Genomic DNA, 23,675 nt, shown 5'->3' on the forward strand with positions numbered 1-23,675 from the left:
AAGAAAGCTTAAATGAAGCATAAAAACAAAGAACATGCTCTTCCTTTCCCCTCATTCCTTTCCTTTATCTACTTCCTTCTTTTGTTTAACATTAAGTGTAATGTGCTTCCCTCACATTACACTGCAGTAAACAGTAGACTTGAAAAGATGAAAAAAAGGAGATAAAACAAATGTCAACAGTAAATAACCCCCCCAAAACATCAAGAAAAGGATAGAAAACAAACTTAAATCAGACTCTAAATACTGGATAACGTTTCAACTTAAATTTTTCTTTTACTTAGAGGGGGAGGGAGCAACTTTAGTTACAATTAAATTGACCTCTACTCTAACTGCATTTTCATCAAATGTCCACATTCAAAACAAATTCTGCCACTTAACTAGCCAAATAACTTCTGCAACCTTGGGTTCCTCATCCCCAAAATGAGGATAATGGGAATTAAACAAGATAAGCACTTAGCATATTGCATGACCCAGAACAAACATTAAGGCTCATGTTGTTATGCTAATGTTCCTTAAATCCTAATTTTCATAAATTATGGCACATGCATTGAACGGAATTCTATTTTAACCATTTAAAACATGAGGTACAGGGACTTCCCTGGCAGTCCAGTGGTTAAGACTCTGCGCTTCCAAGTCAGGGAGGGCCCGTTCAATTCCTGGTTGGGGAACTAAGATCCCACATGCCTTGTGGCGGCCAAAAAAAAGAGGCAGTTCTACACGTATTGATATGGAATGATCGCCAAGATATAGTACATGAAAAAAAAAAGGACCAGAACAATGTGTATAGTATATTACCACTTCTATTCTTCTTTAATTCAGGTATTTATAAATATATATGGTGGATATATACAGAATGTCTCTGGAAGAATACATAAGAAACAAGTATGAGAAGTTGCCTCTGGGAAGGAAAACTAAGTGGCTGTGGGACAGGGGTGGAAGAAAGTCAACATTTTACCAAATTCCTTCTTGTACCTTTTGAATTTTGTGTTATTTGCTTGTATAGCCTATTCCAAAATTTTTTTAAAATAGTTTATATTAAGATCGAAACCTCATGCTACCAAAATATTCCATTATACAGTAAGTGGATTATGCTAAATTTTACAGTAAAACCTAAGGTGACTTAATCACAGTTTTGGTATTAATTTCAACTCTATTTATGATAATAATCAAAGACTGATAGAGTTTTAGCTAAATTGCCAATGAGAATCAGTTTATAAAGATGTATAAGGGTGGGGTGCCTGGAGATTTTTTTTAAAAAGGAAAGCGTAAGTATGTGGATGAGGGAGCAATAAGAATAACGTCATTCATTCATTCAAAAAATATATCTGCCCATCAGGCGCCAAACACTGTGCTAAGTGCTGAGGAAACAATGACACCCAGTCCTTGCCTTTGAGTAGCCCGCAATTTAGTGGGAGTATATGAATATAGTAAAACTAGCACTCCTGTGGCCTTGGTTACTCAAAATACAGGTTCATTTATTCATGACTAACAATTTGAAAGAATGAATGAATGATGCAAGCCCGGTGACAAAATACGCCTCGCTGAAGCCTCTAGGACTTGAAAAGAACACAAAGAATCGATCCCTCAGTCTGAGAATGTCTGTACACTTGCATTCCCGCAATCCAGAGAGCCCGCGGGGCCTGCAGATGTCAGAGGTACAGTCCCGGCTCAGCAGCCTGGAGAGCTTGGGATGGGGCAGGTTGGAAGAGTTCCCAGGCCTCAACCCCACACTTGAATCCCTTCAAGCGAGGTACTCCCCACACCTGGGTTTACAGGTCTCTACTCTCTTAACAGCCAGGAGGGAACGAACCCTGGGTCGACAGCTAACCCTCAAAATGAAAGTCACTCTGGGCCACCTCCCTCAGTGCTCCTTCAAGAGCACTAACAGTAACAGCGGTGCAAGAGAGGGTGGAACTCCTTTCGAAGAAACCTCTCGAAAACCGTGAACCAAGGAGGCAGTTTGGGGAGCTCGAGGAGGGAGGGTGACTGCCCCGAGACTGCCCCGGTCATAAGCAGTCGTCTCGGCTTACTCCAGATACAGTCACTAACCTTTACAAAAGGGGTTTCCAGGGGCGGTGACCGAAGGGGGGAGAGCAGCGGCCCAAGCCCTGCACCGGACACATCTTCCTCTCAGCCGGCTCGGCGCTAAGCGCAGGGTAACCAAGGGCGACCAAGAGGCCGCCATCTTGAGCTCCGTACAGGGGAAGGAAGAGGAAAACTTTATTGAAACCCAGAAGAGAGACGGTAGCACAGACAAATCCAGCCGTGCTCACAGAAGGCTCCGCCCGACAGAACGAAAGGGAGCAGCGGAAGAACGCGACCTCTAGTAGCGCGAGGGCAAGCTGGTCTCCGGTGCCCTTCGATCCCTCCGGGCAGAGCAAACCGGGACTACGACTCCCAGCATGCAGTGCGGCGGCGCGGGGGCCGGGCGAAGGGACGGGGCGGAGAGCAGCTTTAGGCTGGGGGCAGGGGCAGTTGTCCGCCCAGCACCTGCAGCAGCGGATCTAAAAACACTTTCAAGGAGTTAGAACGTGTTTGCGGCGTGTATTCAAGTAACCACTCCTGAGCCTTTTCGGTTAGTGTACCTGATCGAGATTCCAAAACCTAAATAAAGTGTAGGTGGTCCAGTGGGTCTTCATATTTTAACGAAATATTGTTACCTCCGTAAACGGTATCCCCAATTTATTTGCCTCCAGCGTCCAACGCATCTTTGGCAGCGTACGTGAAATGTGCTCCTACCACTTTTGCTTTCTGTATTTCAAGAGCATAAATCATTTTCAATGTGGCATACACTCAAATGTTTTGAAAGAACATGGAAAATTTGTGTAACATGGGAAAGCCAATGGCCCGAGATGGACAAGTAGATAGAGTGGCTGTGGGACAGTGTATCTAAGGAGGAATTTCTAAGTGATCTGCCCTAATTTGATTAAACAAAAAATGTTTTGAGTCACTATGATAACTGTATTGGGAATACAAACTGCTGTCCAGAAGAGGCAGGCAATCTGGTAAGGACGGATAAAGAAATCCACCAAAGATTCTACTAGGTGTTCTGGAATCAGTGAAAGCCCACTTTGGCTGGGAAATCAGGAAGGCCTTCTAGAAGCTTTACTTTTAACAGGAAATGAAGACCTTCCAAGAACAGGGAATAGAGTGAGCTAAGGCAGGCAGGCAAGAAAATCTGGACTAGGGACTTTCTTGGCAGTCCAGTGGTTAAGACTGCGCTTCCGCTGCAGCAGGCACGGCTTCCATCCCTGGTCGGGGGAACTATGATCCCGGGTGGCGCAGTGGGGAAAAAAAAATAAAAATAAAAAAACTGGATTACAGGAAGGAGAAAGCCACGTTTCAGACTACACTAGAAAGAGTTCCAGGAAGTTAGGTAGTTGGTCTACAATAGAAGATTCCAAAGAAACAGGAAAAGGAGAGCATATAGCATGGTATAATATTTTGGAGATTTCTCTACTGACTCTGTCAAATCGTTTATAGAAAAATTATTTTGATTGTGTCTTTCAAAATGTCATTTCACATTTTTTTTCTATCTTTAATTCCATTGTCTGACACGACAAACTATTCCTCCACGTTTGTTTCATTTAATGTTACTAACTTTTGGTGTGATGCTTTGTGAAAGGCCTTTTGAAAAAACTGGACTGTTTCTTCCTTGACTTACATATTCATTACACTCAAGACTTTCAGAGAGTGTCTGGGTATCATTTTGCTTGCTCTGGTAAAACAACTGCTTGTCTTGGTCTTGGTCAATGAAATTACCTCTTAATAGAGATTCCAAAGGCTTAATAATTATGGAAGTGAAATAGGAACTCATTGATAGTTTAATGCCAAATTGACAGGAAGATCTGCAGGAAATTTTCACATGACTGTGCAAGTGGACAGAAACATGGCAAATGAACTTTATTGTGTACAAGTATGAGGTAACTTGGAAATAATTTAAATTACATTTGTTGTATTCAAGAGAATTTATTATGACCAGAAAACTAATTAAGTAGCCACTGTAAACTATTTTATTAAAATACCAATCCCAAACTCCTGCCGTTCCTGCAATTGCTAAAACAAAAACAAAAAAAAAGCCCTAAAAGGAATTTTGAACATTATCAGAAAAAGTAAATCAGAAAATCACAAAGCATTATCTTTTCCTACTAAAAAATCTCCCTAGAGAAGTGCCAAGTAGTTCTGGAATCTAATCTCAGGGACAAAAATCAGGCCAGGGCTTCCCTGGTGGCGCCGTAGTTAAGAATCCGCCTGCCAATGCAGGGGACACAGGTTCGAGCCCTGGTCTGGGAAGATCCCACATGCCGTGAAGAAACTAAGCCTGTGCACCACAACTACTGAGCCTGCGCTCTACAGCCCGAGAGCCACAACGACTGAGCCCACGTGCCGCAACTACTGAAGCCTGCACGCCTAGAGCTCGTGCTCCACAACAAGAGAAGCCTCCGCTCGCTGCAACTGGAGAAAGCCTGCGTGCAGCAATGAAGACCCAACACAGCCATCAATCAATCAATGCAATCATTAAAAAAAAAAATGATGACAAAAATTGGAAAGAAAGTGGTTGGTCGATAACATACTATGGTATGTGAGTTCCTGGAACTCACAAACCTGTTTCCCACCTCAAAGCTTTTACATATCCTGTGCCTTCTGCATGGAATGCTCTCCTCCAAGATATCTACTTGGTTCACTTCCTTGTGTCCTTATTTCCTTATGCTACCTTGCCAGTGAAGGCCTTTCCTAACCACCTAACTACCTAACTTCCTCCTTCCTAGCTTTATTTTCTCCAACATCACTATATATACTTTACTAATTTGTTAGCTTATTATCTGCTCTTACTGCTCTTCCTAGAGTTTAAGCTCCATGTGGACTGGGATTAATGTCTCTTTTGTTCACTGCTGTATCCCCAGGGCCTAGAATAGTGCCTAAGTTAGTACACACCCCATAAATGTGTATTAAGTGACTGAATGAGTTGTCTTAGTACAAATACAAAATTTATCATCATTTTAGTCTTTCTGCAAAAACCAGACTACCTGCTTCATGAAATCAGTGATGCTCCTAATATTTTGAGTCCACTTGAAGATTAATAAAAAACACCATCAAATTCAACATCAGAGAAGTAATTGGAATACAGCCAAAGAGCCCTTATTTTTCACTTATTTATTCATTCATTTATTTATCATCACACGTTTCCTCATAATTATAGGTTCTTCTAATTTAACAAAGAAACACTTTAGCTACAAGAGACAATATGGTTCATTTGAAGACACATAAGGAATGATTTAAACCATAAAAACTCATTTTCTGGAGTCAGAGTAAAAATATCTAGCTTCTAAATTCCAGTATTTGTAATTAAAGATCCTTAGCCAAAAATATAATTTAGGTTACTTAATTTCAACAGACTAAATAAATATGCCCAAGTGCCTTATTACCTATGGAAATTTCTAAACAAGATATACCCACCTCAGTAATATACATTTATATCAAGTATAGATTTTGTGGCAAGCAGTCCATTCCTTCTAATAAGTAAGAATTACACATCTGCTGAACTTCCAACAAAAGCTACCATTTTTTTCCTTAATGAAACACTATTTCATCTGTAACTAGAGACTGGCCAAAGACAAAATATTTGAAGTCATGTTCAGTGCTTAACTCTTTATTTAGTTTCTTTCTACTTATTTTCAATAACAGATTCAAAATAACTGGTTCTGTTTGTTTTTCAGGTTTTTTTATTGAAATATAGTAGATTTACAATATTATATTAGTTTCAGATGTACAGCATAGTGATTCAGTATTTTTAGACTATACTCCATTAAAAGCTATTAATATTATAAAATAACGGCTATAATTCCCTGTGCTATAGAATATATCCTTGTTTCTTATCTATTTTATACAAATAGCTTGTATCTCTTAATCCCATACCCCTACCTTGCCCCTCCCCCCTTCCCTCTCCCCACTGGTAACCACTAGTTTGTTTTCTAAATCTCTGTTTCTGTTTTGCATCTATGTTCGTTTGTTTTATTTTTTAGATTGCACATATAAATGATATCATACAGTGTTTGTCTGATTTATTTCACTAAGGATAATATTCTCTTAGTCCATCCATATTGCTGCAAATAGCAGAATTTCATTCTTTTTATGGCTGAGTAATATTCCATTGTGTATATAATTTGTTTATATATATATACACATATATATACACACACACATACATATAAACACATATATACACCACATACACATATATGGTGTGTATATATATTCCCTCTGTTCATGGACACTTGGGTTGCTTCCATATCTTTGCGATTGTAAATAGTGCTGCTATGAACATTGGGGTGCATGTATCTTGTTGAATTAATGTTTTCTTATTTTCTATCTTATTTTCTAGATATACACCCAGTAATGAAATTTCTAGATCATATGGCAGTTCTATTTTTAGTTTTTTGAGGAACTTCCATACTGTTTTCCATAGTGGCTGCACCAATTTACATTCCCACCAACAGTGTGTAAGGGTTACCTTTTCTTCACATTCTTGCCAACGTTTGTTTGTTTTCTGTAGACTTTTTGATGATGGCCATTCTGACAGGTGTGAGATGATACCTCATTGTGCTTTTGATTTGCATTTCTCTAATAATTTGCAATGTAAAGCATCTTTTCACGTGCCCATTAGCTGTTTGTATGTCTTCCTTGGAGAAATGTCTATTCAGATCTTCTGCCCATTTTTGGATTGGGTTGTTTGGTTTTTTTGATTTTTTGTTTTTTTGATATTGAGTTGTATGAGTGTTTTTCAGTTTTGAATATCCTTTATCAGGATATTCTTTTTTTTATTTGAACCACATGATAATATGTCTATTTGTCTATTTACCTATATATTTCCTCCTTAAATGTTTCTTACCCAAATTTTAAGGGGGAAGGAGAGGCTTTTCTTATGTAATTTCTCCACATGCTCTCTCTGCCATCTTTCTTTTAAAAATAGAAGCAACCCCCAACCATTTCTAACCTCCCCCAAATCCACATGCAAATTTGTAATCTGGGAGCCACCTTCAATTAATTTCTCTTCCTCATCATTCACATGCAATCTTTCATTAGATATAACTGAATCTATCATCTTAATATGGCATAAATCCACCAACTACCACTGGGTCTTCCTCCTGTCTTTCCAAGGGTAATACAGTCATCTCCTAACTGGCTCTGTCTCTCTCTCCTCTGATCCATCTTGCTATCAGGTTTGTTTCCAAAAATGTGACCTATCTGACCACACTGCATCACAGATTCTGAACTTGCAATGTCTCCCTACTGTCTACCGAATGAAATACAATTTATTATGGACCTTTAGAAAATCAAGATCTGGTTCCTAACCTACCTTACCATCTTCTCATAAATGATTGAAACCCAGTGATTTACCAAGTATCTCATTTGTTTTCATGAACCTCCATATATACTATTCTCAAAAAACTGGAAAATTGATCTCATCTTCCCACACCCTACCCCCATCTTTATTTCCTAAATGCGTTCTGATACTTTTCTTATTGGGTTGGGCAAAAAGTGCCTTTGGTTTTTAAGTAAAAATAAAAGACACGTTTTTCATTTTCACCAAGAACTTTATTGAACAACATAGTCACCCTTTTGTTCCACTACCTTCTGCCATTTTTCAGGCAACTTCATAATCCCATCTTCCCAAAACTTTTTATCTTTTTGAGCAAAGAACTGTTCCAGGTGCCCTTTACAGTCTTCCAGGGAATTGAAATTTTTTCCATTAAGAGAACTTTGTAAAGACCTAAACAAATAGAAATCCGAAGGTGTAATGTCTGGTGAATTCGGTGGATGAATCAGAACTTCCCAGCCAAGCTGTAACAGTTTTTGCCTGGTCATCAAAGAAACATGCAGTCTTGCGTTATCCTGATGCAAGATTATGCATTTTCTGTTGACTAATTCTGGACGCTTTTCATCGAGTGACGCTTTCAGTCGGTCTAGTTGGGAGCAGTACTTGTTGGAATTAATCGTTTGGTTTTCCTGAAGGAGCTCATATTAGAGGACTTCCTTCCAATCCCACCATATACACAACATCACCTTCTTTGGATGAAGATTGGCCTTTGGTGTGGTTGGTGGTGGTTTATTTCGTTTGCCTCACAATCTCTTCCGTTCCACATTATTGTATAGTATCCACTTTTCATCGCCAGCCACAATTTGTTTTAAAAACGGAACGTTTTCATTATGTTTAAGTAGAGAATCGCATGTGGAAATACAGTCAGGAAGGGTTTTTTGCTTAACTTATGTGGAACCCAAACATCAAAGAGATTAACATAACCAAGCTGGTGCAAATGGTTTTCAATGCTTGATTTGGATATTTTGAGTATGTCGGCTATCTCCCGCATGGTATAACATTGATTGTTCTCAATGAATGTCTCGATTTGATCGCTACCAGTTTCAACTGGTCTGACAGCTGACACATACAATCTAACAAAATTGTTTTGAATGAAGTTAAAGACAACTAAGTGCTACTAGAGCTATCTTACAGAAAAAACCGAACGAACCTTTTTGGCCAACTCAATAATTAGAAAAAAATAATTACTGGGACTAGCAGATATAAACTATAATATATAAAATAGATAAATAATAAGTCCTATTGTGTAGCACAGGGGACTATATTCAATATCCCATAATAAACCACAATGGAAAAGAATATGAAAAAAGAATATGTATATATATGTATAACTGAATCACTTTGCTGTATACCAGAAACTAACACAATAGTAGTTCAACTATACTTCAGTTAATAAAAAAAAAATAGAATTATGAAAACTAATAATCAAATTTTAGTATTTCCAGGGCAACTCCAAGAATGTTCCAGGTTTAATACTGCATGTGTATTCAGTATTCATCATTACAAAAAAAAAAAAAACTTCATGTATATGGATATCCAGACTTATGAGAAAAATTATTTTTAAATCTTCAAGGTACCTTAAAGATCTTCTGATTTTAACCCAACCGTTTTACATATTGAGACTCAATGATCCTAGAGATAAGTGACTTAACCAAGATAATATAGGCACCACTCATTCTTGAAGTTACCTGAAGAGTAAGAGGGACTGAAAGCTTATTCAATTAGATAGTTCTTCAAAAGGCCCTTAAATCAGATATATATATAGACAAAAAGTATACCATGCTATATAGAATTCTGATTGCCATGCAGTGATGGTCATGACCAATCCAGTTCTGTTGTTTGGTTAAATTTGATGCAATGCATATCCAGGCAATCAAATAGACTCAGTGTTTTTCAGTTCTATAGAGTGCTTCTTCAGAGGAACTAAAATTAAATTAAATTGCAGCTCTTCATCAAAACTCACAGATGCAATCATAAAGCTATATGAACTCATTTGTTTATAAGTATTAGTACTTGCACCTGGTGACTACACTCAGAATTAGCCATGATTTGGCCTAGACTTCAAAGGAATCAGCTGGGTGTTTTGTTTTGTTTTCAAATGGACCTCTTGGGAAGATTACTTGGATAAGTAATTACCTAACTTTACTGATAACAGAGAAGTTCTCAATCTAGAGTCTCTAGATGATAAAACTTAAATACCTTTTAGTCATGGGACATATCTAATTCAAGAAGGGTGTCTTCTGCCAAAACCAAGATTGGAGAAAACTAAGGCACCAGATGAGGAAAGTGTCATGAGATCTCTAATGTCTATAAACACCAATTATAAGGGCCCAATTTTCCCATCACGTATCTCATTTAGCCCAAGTAATTCTCATCAACTTCAAAGGGAGAGATGTGCATCCACAGATCTGAGTTTGCCATATCCAGGGCTTACTCAGCAGGAATACATACTATAATTCATGGTACCAGGCTTCATTTCTTTAGTCCAAATCAACTCAGCTGGATTTTGAAGCTTTTGTTTTTGGAAATAATCAACTGTCCCTTAAAATATCATATCCACTTGGCTTTATTTCACATATCAATCCTGTTGATTACCTAAGATAAGCCATAGTTTGAGCTTATAGATTGATATGCAAGATGTGTACTTTAGAGCTGTATGCTATACTACTATGTAGCTTTACAGTATTAAACTACTAAAATTTATTCTGGAGATGATTTTATGCATAGCAAAGAGAAAAACAAGAGATATAATTTCCTGTGTTCGCTGTTCAACAATTTTTAAAAAAATATAATTCTGCTTATAGGTACTGTTTTTCAGCTTTAATTTGATACTTTAATACCAGGTAAATTATCTTTTAATGTAATTACTTTTATATAATAATTATGATCTTGAAAATCTGCAAAGTGATTAAAGGGCATTTTCTAAGAAATAGATTTATGGATTTAAATTATACAGTTTTTCTGCTTATAGTTTTGTGTTATCTAATTTATTATTATTACTATTATTAAATAGTTTTGAAGTGGCAAGTATAGAGTTAGACATTTACAAATATCTGAGATGTTAGGTCTAAAATGTTTTTAATCACAGATTTTGAAAGTTGACACAAGTATATCCCCGTTATCTTTTTTTTTTAGCATTTATTAGTTTTGACTCACTCTAGCATGTTATACACATAGCACCTGTGCCCATTTAGCAAAGAATTTCAGTACAAATCACTCTGAATTGAATAGACATCTCTAAGAAGCATTACAATTGTTGCAATATTTTTAGAAACTGAAACAAGGAAATAAACAACTTCAGTAAAAGTGATTTAAATAACAAATAACGTATCTTTATAAACAGCTTATCTCCTTGAGAACAAAGAATAAACAAGGAGATGAGGTTTTTTTTTTCCCTTCACTATTAAAGCAGATCACAATATGAATGGGTGAAATGTCATGAATAATTGGAGAAAATCACAGAGTAATCTTCGACAAAAACATCTGATTTATTTAAATTGTCGTTGTTTGTCTTATTAGAACCTTTATTTAACCTTGTTATCCACAATGCAGTATTCAAGCTGGTCTATCAAAAATATACTTTGGAACTAACGATATTTTGAAATTTTTGACTTTCTCAAATGCAGGCTATGGTAATGTAAATCTCCCACGGCAGATGTTTTACTTGGGACCTAATTAATTGACGTTGCCTTAGACAGAAATGCCTGTGAAAACTAATATTTTGAATCTAAAATGACAGTAAATAAATCAAGGCTTTGAAACACTCTGTCAATAGATTTAAGCTCAGTTTTCTGGTCAAGAGGATCATCAAGCTTTCCAGTACTAGATTCATTTAGTTACAACATTGATTGAATAGCCTCTGCTCACAGGCCTAGCCACACACCACCAGTCACTTCTAATCATGGCTTCAAGGCCTCATCCTATGGTTTCCAACTACATTCTTTCTTTCTAGGTAAGGCCATTTCCTTATCGACTCGTTCACAGATTCTAGGCGTTTCAGGGCTTACCATGTGTCCGGCACTGTTCTAAATGCTTTATAAATATTAACTCTCACTACTCATAATCACCTGGTAAGGTAGATACTATTTTTGTCCCCATTTTATACATGAAGAAACAGGCACAGTCAGGCAAAGTAACTTTTCTAGGGTTACTTGGCTACTAAGGATTTTGCCCATTTCCTCTACCAAACCCTCACTAAATATAATTGATTTGCTCATAGTATTGTCTTCAAGTCAGACACATTTATGTAAAATATAAATTTCTAGGCAAGAGATATTTATACTATAAAAACATATCAGAATGGTAGTACGTAAATCATGCTAGTATTGTGCCTAATGGATAGAAGAGATTAGAGAAAGCAAGGTGGCATGGAGATCTCTGTGGTCTAACATTAACCAAGCTAGGGTATGGCAAGGGGGTGAGGGCAGATGAGAAAGAGGTGAAAAAGATGATGCACAGCTAAAGCCCAAGCAATTCAAAAAATAATACTTACAGCAAAAAGGATATAAATATTGGGGGTATTGCTTGAGAGTAAATGGAATGAGAGTGACTTTAGATATGCTGAGTTTGGTTAGTCAATAGGACAACAAACAGAAATATCACATGGGTGCCTGTGTGAGTGTGTGCTGTGGGGCGGCAAACATTGTAGTAATATGCCCACACTCCAAGTTGAGGTAAGTATCGATTTGGGAGCATTAAACAGCTGAGTGGATCAAGCCTTGTTGCAGCAGGCCTGGTCAATCTCTCTACTGAAACCAGCCCACAGGTTCTGGCCAAATACACCTCCTGTGAAGATGTGTTCCCAAATGAGTAGTTAGGAGAGCTTACTTCCTTTGCAAACACAACTAGGAATCAAAGCTGGTATGCCTGTGTATATCCTAGTGGCTAAGGCCTTTCACTAGAACACTGATACCAATCCACAGAGACTTGCCAGGCCTTTCACCTCCCAGTAGGAGTTACGGCGCTGTTTGCGTCCTGACACTCTCTTCCGACCTGGCTTCTCATAGATTTCCAGTCTGGGCAGTCCTCACCTGCTTAATGCAGTACTTTCTTTGGGTCAAACTAGAGAAATAGGGGCAACTATTTCTCAAGTCCATTCTTTTCTCTACATTCCCACTACTGCTATCTTAGTTCTGCCAGAGTGATCTTTCTAAACTAAAAATCAAGTCACTCCCATTCAGTGGTTTCCTTTAGAATGTCTTTAGATAATGTCCAGAACCACAAACATTGTAATGCCTCATGGCCTTGTCCCTCTGGCCTTAGTCCTTGCCATTTTGCACTTTCATTCCAGTAGTACTAAACTATGTGTAGTTCCCCAGCAGTGCTTTCCTCTGGGCCTCTGTATTTATCTCTATCTCTGGAATGCACCTCCCACACACAGGCACACCCAAATCACAGGCACTTTGCACGTCAAACACTAACTTTATGTCTCAGTTTTGTTGCTTCCTTCTGGAATTCTTTCCCTATTACCCTTAAGACTGAGCTATGTGGCTCTCATCACGTTCTACTGACGTGTCCCTATGACCAGACTGAAAGATCCAGGAAACAAAAACCGTATCTTGTTCGCCACCTTCCCTCCTCTCCATGCTCCCTCCTGCCCTAGCACCTAGCACAGCACTTGGTTTACTGTAGCTGCTCAGTACATATTTGTCACATGAATGGCTAGAATGCTCTAAGTGTCCTAAGGGAGACATATCTGTTCAGCTAAGGAGACCACATGATGCTATTGGTTCTGGAAATGACCCTCTCCCTGCCCCACCAATTAATCAATACAATATATATGGCATTCTTCAGATTCTCTAGATCCTTGCTATTTGGTGTGGTCTGGAGACCAGCAGCGATGGCATTTTCTGGAACTTGTCAGAAATGCAAAATCTCAGGTCTCATCCTAGAACTCCTGGATCAGAATCTGCAGTTTTACATAATCTCCAGGTGACTTGTATGCATATTAATGTTTGAGAAACACTGCTCTAGATAACATTGTTGGTTCTTTATTTAGAAAGTTCATAATCCATTTTCTTGAGAGAAGGAATACAAATGCCTGGTTCCCACTGTTCCGAAAGCTCAGGACTTGTGTATTTTCACCCTGATTCAGGTTTACACTAACCTTGCCTGGCCTTACATGGTTGAAATCAGCCACTCTGCATGAGGTCAGGGACCTTCAATTTCAAAAGGAATCCTGTGGTGTTTTTTTTTTTATCCCCCCAGAAGTCAACCACTTGAGCAAGGACAGAAATTGCTCATTGTCATGGCTGCTTTTGACTCTTCCAGACACTGGATCCAATGTCATCTCTAAGAGGAGAGTCCCTCCTCACCCAGGAGTGTCTAAGCAGTCCTCAGCCATTGGCTGGTGTGCTCAGCATTTGGCTGCGAGCAGCCATGGGAAATGTGGACTCAGAGCAAATGCAGTAACGAATTTCAGCGCACAGCAGCTGAGGCCATAGGTTAATTATGTTTCCTGAGGCTAGAGATCTGAGAGGCACATTCTCATGGCTACCACAAAGGGTTAAGAGAAGATATAGGGAAAAAGGCATAATTGGTGGAGAAGAACTTGGATAAAAGCAAGAGAGGGGGGTTCCGGTGTTGATACAACCAGCTGGGCACTGCTGATTTACCAATACAGAAGAGACACTAAATCACGCAAAAAAAAAAAAAAAAAAAAAAAAGTAACAAAATGTAGAATTGAGTGTGCGTTGGAAGAGACACTCTGTGAAGGATCTCAGGGTACGGAGTAAGACCCCTCAAAGGGCGTGCCTAAAACACAACAGATCAACAGATGCTCACTAACCTGCCTTCTGAGAGTGAATCACGTTACCAGATTTATTTTGCTGAGTGGCTTGCTCCAGGTCTTGCCTCTTCTTTTTTTCTTTCTTTTTTTTTTTTCAGGATCTTAGTTCCCCAACCAGGGATCGAACCCATGCCCCCCACAGTGGAAGCATGGAGTCTTAACCACTGGACCACCAGGGAAGTCCCTTGTCTCTTCTTTAAATGAAACTGTGAACAAATATACAAAGAAAATCAGTGTGAGGATGTGTTCAACTAAAGTATTAACCTCCCCAACATCCCGAACTCTTAGACAGTCCAAGGAGTAACCCTGCACTGACCCCTCCATGACCGTGGAAGTAGAGAACTTAACCTTTAAGGGAAGGATAGAGACTATCTGATATGCTCCTAGAAGGGCTTAACATCATCTCCAAAGCCTCTGAGTCTCCAACCCCAGCTGGTCGTCCAACAATTCAATTCAATTCTGACACTAAATACCTGGACTTAGCACAGACCCTGCAGGTTAAAGACTCAGTCCCACAAGACTGCCCCCACTTCAGACACCAGCCTTAAATGGGGTGCCTAAGCTACCCACTCCTGCCTGGCTGGTTACAAATTTGAGGATTCTCATGACCCCCTTCCCCCTCAGGTTTAATAATTCGACTCACAGAACTCAGAAAAAACACTTTGTTTATGTTTAACAGTTTATTATAAAGGATAACAACTCAGGAATAGCCAAATGGAAGAGGTGTCCAGGGCAAGATATGGGGGAGGGGCGCAAGGCTCTTCCTTGCCCTCTCCTGTCTGCCACATTCCCAGGAGTCAGGGGTGGGGCTGAAAATTTCACTGTGCTTTGCAGATATTGCAATTTTACAAATTGAAGGTTTGAGGTAACTCTTAGCGGAGCAAGACTATCAGCGCTATTTTTCCAACAGCATTATTTTTTAATTAAGGTATGCACATTGTTTTTTGAGACATAATGCTGTAGCACACTTAACAGACTACAATGTAGTGTAACATAACTTTTGTATGCATTGGGAAACGACAAAATTTGTGGACTTGCTTATTTGTGATATTTGCTTTATTGTGGTAGTTGGGAACTGAACCCATAGTATCTCTGAGGTATGCCCGTACAGGAGCTTATCCTGCAAATATAATCCCATGTGTGTGTAATGACCGCATATTCAAGGTTATTCACTGCAGCACTGTAATAGTGAAAGACTGAGGTCACCAAAGATATTCGTCAGTAGGGGATGTAGTGGAGAAAAATTTTTCCCTCTACCCTTCTAGGGTAGATAATAATCAAATTGACATAAAACAACGTAACAGGAGAGAAACAAATTTAATTTTGTATGTACAGGAGTCCCATAGAAGCATGAGACTAAAGAGCAAGTTGGGCAGTTGAAGCTTATGTACCATCCTGAGCTAAGGAATGGGATAGGGGCCCGGGGCTTCCAAGGGGGAGGACAGTAATTCACAGGACAATAAGAGGAACAGATGTTTGGTAATTAGATGTTTGCCCTGCCACAGAAATAGGTCATTCAGACAAAAATTCTCTCTGGTAATAGCTCTCTCTAGGCCAGGACCCCTATCTACGTTCTTTTAGGTAGTGGCGAGAGAGGTACAAGTTTTTCTTGAGTTTGCTGCATCTTGATTGCCCTCTGTTCAAGACAATCCACATGCCAAACTGGCATATTTTGGGGTCACACATTCTGCTCCCCTTCAGGGACAAGTTAAATAAATTATGGTACATCAGGTAATGAAATACTTTGCTGCTGTATAAGTGTGGATCTATCTCCAAGATATATTGTTAAGTAAAATAAGGTGCAAAAGTGTGTGTATCCTATGATGCCATTTTTGTTATATATACATATATATATGTAAGCATGCTAGAATATTTCTGGAAGGATACAAAGATATGCAGCAAGAAACTGGTAACAGTGGCTGTCAATAGAAAGGGGAACTAGATGGCTGCAGACAGGGATTGGAGGCAGGTATATCAATGGATACTCTTAAGTGCATTTTGACTTTTGAATCATGTAAATGCTTTATTTAAAATTAACAGACAAACTGCAGTGTTTATAATTTCCTCAATACCAAATCTGAAAATGCCCGCATTCTCAGAAGCTGGAAGTAGACTGGGCATGCCTTGAGCTCTCAGAAGTTCTGAGGGTGACTCATGTTGTAAGTAGTCTTCAGTGGAGAGGAGGGAGATACTAAACTTTGTGGCTTTTACTTTGCTTTGTACTGCATGAAGTGAGGTTACATGTTGAGAGTAAGGAACAGGGGTGTGAAATACAAGAAGAGGATAAAATAAGGGAATGCTGAGGTGTGTTGAAGGGTCAGCTGAGGTTGGAAACCATAAATTTGCAAAGGTGCCAGCTAGTTTGGGATTTTCTTCAGGAAATCACAGAAGCCTGGGAGCAGGGGTTTAGAGGTAGGTTAGGGTCTGAGCTTTGAATTAGAAAAATATATAAGAGTGGCCAGGCTGGCCCTTGAGAAGTTTACAGGACTTCACTAGGTTTGCCACATTTTCAGAGTCTGACACCCTGGAGGTCCAGCTACTTGGTTTTACCATTTTCCTCAGAGGTGATTAGGCCTGGGGGAGTGATGCATTAGTCAAGTTCACAAGACACTGATTGATAAGACAGAACCTCAATTTACAAATTTAAAATGAAAATATAAACTAGCTGGTCCCACAAGGCAGCATCTCCTTTTGCCTACAAGAAAGTCCTCATAACAAATAACCCTAAAATGTATATGGAACCACAAAAGACCCAGAATTGCCAAAGCAATCCTGAGGAAAAAGAACAAACCTGAAGGCATAACCCTCGCAGACTTCAACAATACCTCAAAGCTACAGTAATCAAAACAGAGTGGTATTAGCACAAGAACAGACATATAGATCAATGGAACAGAATAGAGAGGCCAGAAACAAACCCACACACCTATGGTCAATTAATCTTTGACAAGGGAGGCAAGAATATACAGTGGAGAAAAGACAGTCTCTTCAGCAAGTGGTGTTGGGAAAGCTGGAAAGCCATATGTAAATCAATGAAGTTAGAACACACCCTCACACCATACACAAAAATAAACTCAAAATGGCTTAAAGACTTAAATATAAGACACAACACCATAAAACTCCTAGAAGAGAACACAGGCAAAACATTTTCTGACATAAACTGTAGCAATACTTTCTTAGATCAGTCTCCCAAGGCAAAAGAAATAAAAGCAAAAGTAAACAAACAGGACCTAATCAAACTTACAAGCTTCTTGCACAGCAAAGGAAACCATAAACAAAACAAAAAGACAACCTACAGAATGGGAGAAAATATTTCCAAACAATGCAACAGACAAGGGTTTAATTTCCAAAATATACAAACAGCTCGTACAGCTCAATATCAAAAAGCAAACAACCCAATCAAAAAATGGGCAGAAGACCTAAATAGACCTTTCTCCTAAGAAGACATCCAGATGGCCAACAGGTACATGGAAAGATGTTCAGTATCACTAATCATTAGAGAAATGCAAGTCAAAACTACAATAAGGTATCACCTCACACAGTCAGAATGACCATCATCAAAAAGTCTACAAATAAATGCTGGACAGGGTGTGGAGAAAAGGGAACCCTTCTACACTGTTGGTGGGAATGTAAACTGGTGCAGCCACTATGGAGAACAGTATGGAGGTACCTTTAGAAATTAAAAATAGAGTTACCATATGATCCAGCAACCCCACTCCTGGGTACTTATCAGGAAATGATGAAAACTCTAACTTGAAAAGATACATGCACCTCAGTGTTCATAGCAACATTATTTACAATAGCCAAGGCATGGAAGCAATCTAAGTGTCCAACAACAGATGAATGGATAAAGAATCTGTGGTATATATATATATATATATATATATATATATATATATATATACACACACACACACACAATGGAATATTACTCAATCATAAAAAAGAATGAAATATTGTCATTTGCAGCAACATAGATAGACCTAGAGATTATCATATTAAGTGAAGTCGGACAGAGAAAGACAAATACCACATGATATCACTTATATGTGGAATCTAAAAAAAAAAATTATACAAATGAACTTACTTATGAAACAGAAACAGACTCACAGACACAGAAAACAAACTTATGGTTACCAAAGGGGAAAGGGCGGGGGAGAGGGATAAATAACAGTTTTAACAGATACACACTACTATATATAAAATAGATAAACAACAAGGATTTACTATATAGCACAGGGAACTATATTCAATATCTTATAATAACCTATAATGGAAAAGAATCTGAAAAAGAATATATATATATACACATATGTAATATATAACTGAATCACTTTGCTGAACACCTGAAACTAACACAACATTGTAAATCAACTATATTTCAATTTAGAAAATTTTTAAAAAAGAAAGTCCTCATAGAAAATGAAATTATTATCAGCCGACTGTTCAGTGATCTCTGAATAAAGAGGAATGGATGATCTTAATGACTAGAACTATCTAGCTGTGATAATCTAATATACTACTCAAGGAACACAACTCTCAAGGTGTCCACAGTAATTCAGGCACATTGACAAATTATTTTTCTAGAATTGAACCATCAGGAAAACATAAAATTGGTTATAGTTTTCTATCATCTTAGCCCATGGTTAGAATATGGCTGTATCTTCTCGTCCCCACTGCCCACTTCAGTTGCCACCCTTGTGTTACCAGTGTTAACAGTTTGGTGTATATCCTTTGCTACAAAAATATGCACATATAAAAGTACATATATACAATGACAGGGTTTTGTTTGTTTATCCAAATGGGATCATACTGCACAGATTATTCTTTGATCCTTACTTACCAAAACATCGTGGATATTCCTCTTCTAATTCTAATAACTAAAAATAGATATATTCTTAACACCTTAAGAAATAAAAATAGGGACTTCCCTGGTGGCGCATTGGTTAAGAATCTGCCTGACAATGCGGGGGACACGGGTTCAAGCCCTGGTCTGGGAAGATCCCACATGCCATGGAGCAACTAAGCCCGTGCGCCACAACTACTGAGCCTGCGCTCTAGAGCCCACGAGCCACAGCTACTGAAGCCCACGCGCCTAGAGCCCGTGCTCCGCAACAAGAGAAGCCACAACAATGAAAAGCCCACGCACCGCAACGAAGAGTAGCCCTCCCCCCCCAAAAAAGAGTAGCCCCCGCTAGCTGCAACTAGAGAAAGTCTATGCAGCAATGAAGACCCAATACAGCCAAAAATAAATACATAAACTTATTTTTTAAAAAAAGAAATAAAAATAGAATTATTTCATTTGCTCTAGTATATAATTTATATATTACATATAAATTACAAAAAATGTTATATAATTTTCCATAGTTTGAATATACTATAATTCAAGCATTTCTAATTCAGGCTGTTTTCAGTTTTTGCCACTACAAATAAAGCTGCAATAAACATCCTTGGACTTACGTCCTTAAGAACAATGGTTTCTTGGGCTTCCCTGGTGGCGCAGTGGTTGAGAATCTGCCTGTTAATGCAGGGGACACGGGTTCGAGCCCTGGTCTGGGACGATCCCACATGCCGCGGAGCAACTAGGCCTGTGAGCCACAACTACTGAGCCTGCGCGTCTGGAGCCTGTGCCCCGCAACGGGAGGGGCCGTGATAGTGAAAGGCCCGCACACCACGATGAAGAGTGGCCCCCGCTTGCCGCAACTAGAGAAAGCCCTCGCACAAACCGAAGACCCAACACAGCCAAAAATAAATAATAAATAAATAAATAAAGTAGCTATAAAATTAAAAAAAAAAAAAAAAGAACTATGGTCTCTTGCAGCAAAATTTGGATTTTGGGATCAAAGTGTCCTGAACATTTTTCTTCTGAATACTTTTAATTTTGATAAATATGAGCAAATTGCCTGTTTCCTTACAGTCTCCCTAACACTGTTTGTTTCTGTTCTTTTTGATTTTTGCCAATATGATAGAAAACAGTATTTCATATTTGCTTTAATGTATTGATACATTTATTTGATTGGTGAGGTTGAGCATATTTTTCCCACTTATTGTCCATTTGAATTTCTTTTCCTAAGAGGCAGCATGAAACAGTGGCTACGTGTATAAATTCTGGAGCTAGTTTTGCCATTTTGTACTTGTTATTTTGCCTTTGTGCCTCAGTTTCCCCATTTGTAAAATGGAGACAGTAATGGTACCCACCTATAGGGTTGTTAGGAGGATTTGACAAATTCATTATCTGAAAAACATGTAAAATTGTACCTATCCATATTCTTTGCTCATTTTTCTATGGGATTGTCTTTTTCTTATCAATTTATGGGAGTTCTTTTTATATTAGGAATATTAGCCATTCACTATCTTACGTGTTACAGATATACTTCCCCCAATATTTTTTATTATAATGCCTTTTGGTATGTAATTTTTATTAAAAATTTATGTACTTAAATGACTACATTTTCTTTATAGCTGGTTTCCCATATTGCTTAGGAAGCACTTTTTTTTTTTAATTTTATTTATTTATTTATTTATGGCTGTGTTGGGTCTTCGTTTCTGTGCGAGGGCTTTCTCCAGTTGCGGAAAGTGGGGGCCACTCTTCATCGCAGTGTGCGGGCCTCTCACTATCGCAGCCTCTCCTTGCGGAGCACAGGCTCCAGACGCGCAGGCTCAGCAATTGTGGCTCACGGGCCTAGTCGCTCCGCGGCATGTGGGATCTTCCCAGACCAGGGCTCGAACCCGTGTCCCCTGCATTGGCAGGCAGATTCTCAACCTCTGAGCCACCAGGGAAGCCCAGGAAGCACTTTTTTTACTCAAGGTTATACAATTTTTCTCCTAAATTTTCTCTAAACATATTTTTTTTTTTAAAGATATTTCAATTCTATCTTGGAATTCCCTGGTGGTCCAGTGGTTGGGACTCCATGCTCTCACTGCTGAGGGCCTGGATTCAATCCCTGGTTGGGAACTAAGATCCCACAAGCCACGTGGTGCGGCCACAAAAAACCACAACAACAAAAATAAATAAATTCTATCTGGAATCTTTCCATGGTATAATGCAGGGGACTAGCTATGTGGTCTCCCTATTCCCTAGACATTCAACTGTGTCAGCAACATTTCCCCAATGAATTGAAATGCTCCCCTTGTTATATATCATGTTCTTTGTTGGGATCTGTTCTGCACTCTATTTTATAGAGAGCCAAAACCACTCGTTTTGTTTTTTGGTTTTTTCTGGCCATGCTGCGCGGCTTGTGGGATCTTGATTACCCGACCAGGGATCCAACGCAGGCTCTCGGCAGTGAGAGTGCAGAGTCCTGACCACTGGACCGCCAGGGAATTCCCCATACTCTTGTTTATAGTTAGCTTTACAGTGAGTTTTAACATTTGGTAAAGCAAATCCCACTTTGATTTTTTTTCACTTTCATAATCTTCTTGGCTCATCTCCAACATATGAACTTTAAAAAAATCTTGTCCAGTACTACCCAATGCACCCAAGGCAGAGAGGAGGTTAAAACCAATCACAGTGGGATTGTATTTGCATTATTAATTTTATTATTTATTTTTTATGTGTCAAACATTTTATTAAATCATTAATGAGAGAATAAGATGTTACAATTGGTTCAGAGAAGTCAGAGGAACAGACGTATATATAAACAATCAGGAATGCTGATAAAATTTTTTTTAATTAATTTTTTTATACAGCAGGTTCTTATTAGTCATCCATTTTATACACATCAGTGTATACATGTCAATCCCAATCTCCCAATGCATCCCACCACCACCACCCCCCACCACCACCACTTTCCCCGCTTGGTGTCCATACGTTTGTTCTCTACATCTGTGTCTCAATTTCTGCCCTGCAAACCGGTTCATCTGTACCATTTTTCTAGGTTCCACATATATGTGTTAATATACGATATTTTTCTCTTTCTGACTTACTTCACTCTGCATGACAGTCTCTAGATCCATCCATGTCTCTACAAATGACACAATTTCGTTTCTTTTTATGGCTGAGTAATACTCCATTGTATATATGTACCACATCTTCTTTATCCATTTGTCTGTCGATGGGCATTTAGGTTGCTTCCATGTCCTGGCTATTGTAAATAGTGCTGCAATGAACACTGGGGTGCATGTGTCTTTTTGAATTATGGTTTTCTCTGGGTATATGCCCAGTAGTGAGATTGCTGGATCATATGGTAATTCTATTTAGTTTTTTAAGGAACCTCCTAAGTTATTTTATTTATTTATTTTTATTTTCAGCTGTGTTGGGTCTTCGTTGCTGCACGCAGGCTTTTTCTAATTGCAGCAAGCAGGGGCTACTCTGTTGCGGTTCGCAGGCTTCCCATTGCAGTGGCTTCTTGTTGCAGAGCTCAGGGTCTAGTTGTGCAGGCTCAGTAGTTGTGGCACACAGGCCTAGTTCCTCCCGGGTATGTGGGATCCTCCCCGACCAGGGATCGAACCCGTGTCCCCTGCATTGGCAGGTGGACTCTTAACCACTATGCCACCAGGGAAGCCCCTGCATTATTAATTTTAGATGAAGTGATATTTTTCTGATATTAAGTCCTCCTATTCAGGAACATGGAGTCTTTTTTATTTAGGTTTTGGTTTATATCTTTTAATAAAATTTCATAATTTTGTTCTTATAGATCCTGTATCTTCCTTCCTACGTATTTTTTTTTTTTTTTACTTTTGGTCACTGATGTGAATAGGGTATTTTTTCCATCTCCAGTCTAACTAGACATTGCCTAGACAGAGGAAAATTATAGATTAAGTTCTTTACTTTCACTCGGTCACTAAATTCTCTTGTTAATTCTAGTAGCTTATTCTAGTAGCTTCTTTATGGATTTTTCTAGGAATACAATCATACCTTCTGAAAAATAAAGATAATTTTTTTCCTGATGTTTATCCTGGGAAGCTCTTCTTTAGCCATTTGACGGTGCTGCTATTTTCTATAGCTGTTTCCCCACTGCAGGCAATTGTTGCTGCTGCCCAAGGCTGCACTGAGTGGTCTCCAAAGAGACAGAAGCTTTCTAAGAGAATATCCCATGATTGCTTTGTACAGGTGTCACGGATGACAACACAATACAGTTGTTCTTGGTCTCTTAGCTCTCATATATTCCAATTCAAAGAGTCATTTGTACACATTTTTGAGTTCACTGCCCTAATCATACCAGTCAAGTTTCCACTGGGTCTCTTGCAACAGGTCGAGCAGGGAGTCCTGTCTGGGGACTTATTCTGATATGACTTTTACTCTTTGACAGGGAGATATACTCAGAGAGAACTTGTCTGACCACCCTAATGAGCTTGTCTGGGTCACTCTCACATTATCCAGTTTTATTTTCTTTATAGCATCAATCATATTGGCAGATATATTATTTATTGGTTTATTATCTGTCTCCCCAAGATAGAGCATATACTAGACAATTAATCTGATGAGACCAAGGAATTTCAATGTCTTCCTCACTCTTTTACCTCTAGTATCTAGAGTTGAAAACACCTACTGGGCCTTCAATAAATACTTGT

General features: G+C 38.8%; 1 protein-coding gene across 6 annotated transcripts in view; it reads right to left on the bottom strand.

Annotated features, from left to right (window-relative positions):
* AFG1L (AFG1 like ATPase) overlaps positions 1-23,675 on the bottom strand; it is a 239,307-nt gene that overhangs the window by 214,547 nt on the left and 1,085 nt on the right. For 5 of the 6 annotated variants that reach the window (XR_009506196.1, XM_059941464.1, XM_059941466.1 and 2 more), the window contains exon 1: positions 2,050-2,367. Coding sequence is in view for 4 of the 6 variants with exons in the window: in XM_059941464.1 (XP_059797447.1) it covers positions 2,050-2,185 (136 nt within the window). In the remaining 2 variants the exon portion in view is untranslated. Of the gene's footprint in view, positions 1-2,049; positions 2,368-14,165; positions 14,372-23,675 lie in introns of those variants that run through there. The other variant, XM_059941467.1, reaches the window with a different exon arrangement.

This window comes from Balaenoptera ricei, chromosome 12 (genome assembly GCF_028023285.1).
Source record: "Balaenoptera ricei isolate mBalRic1 chromosome 12, mBalRic1.hap2, whole genome shotgun sequence".
NCBI classification, from domain to species: domain Eukaryota; kingdom Metazoa; phylum Chordata; class Mammalia; order Artiodactyla; family Balaenopteridae; genus Balaenoptera; species Balaenoptera ricei.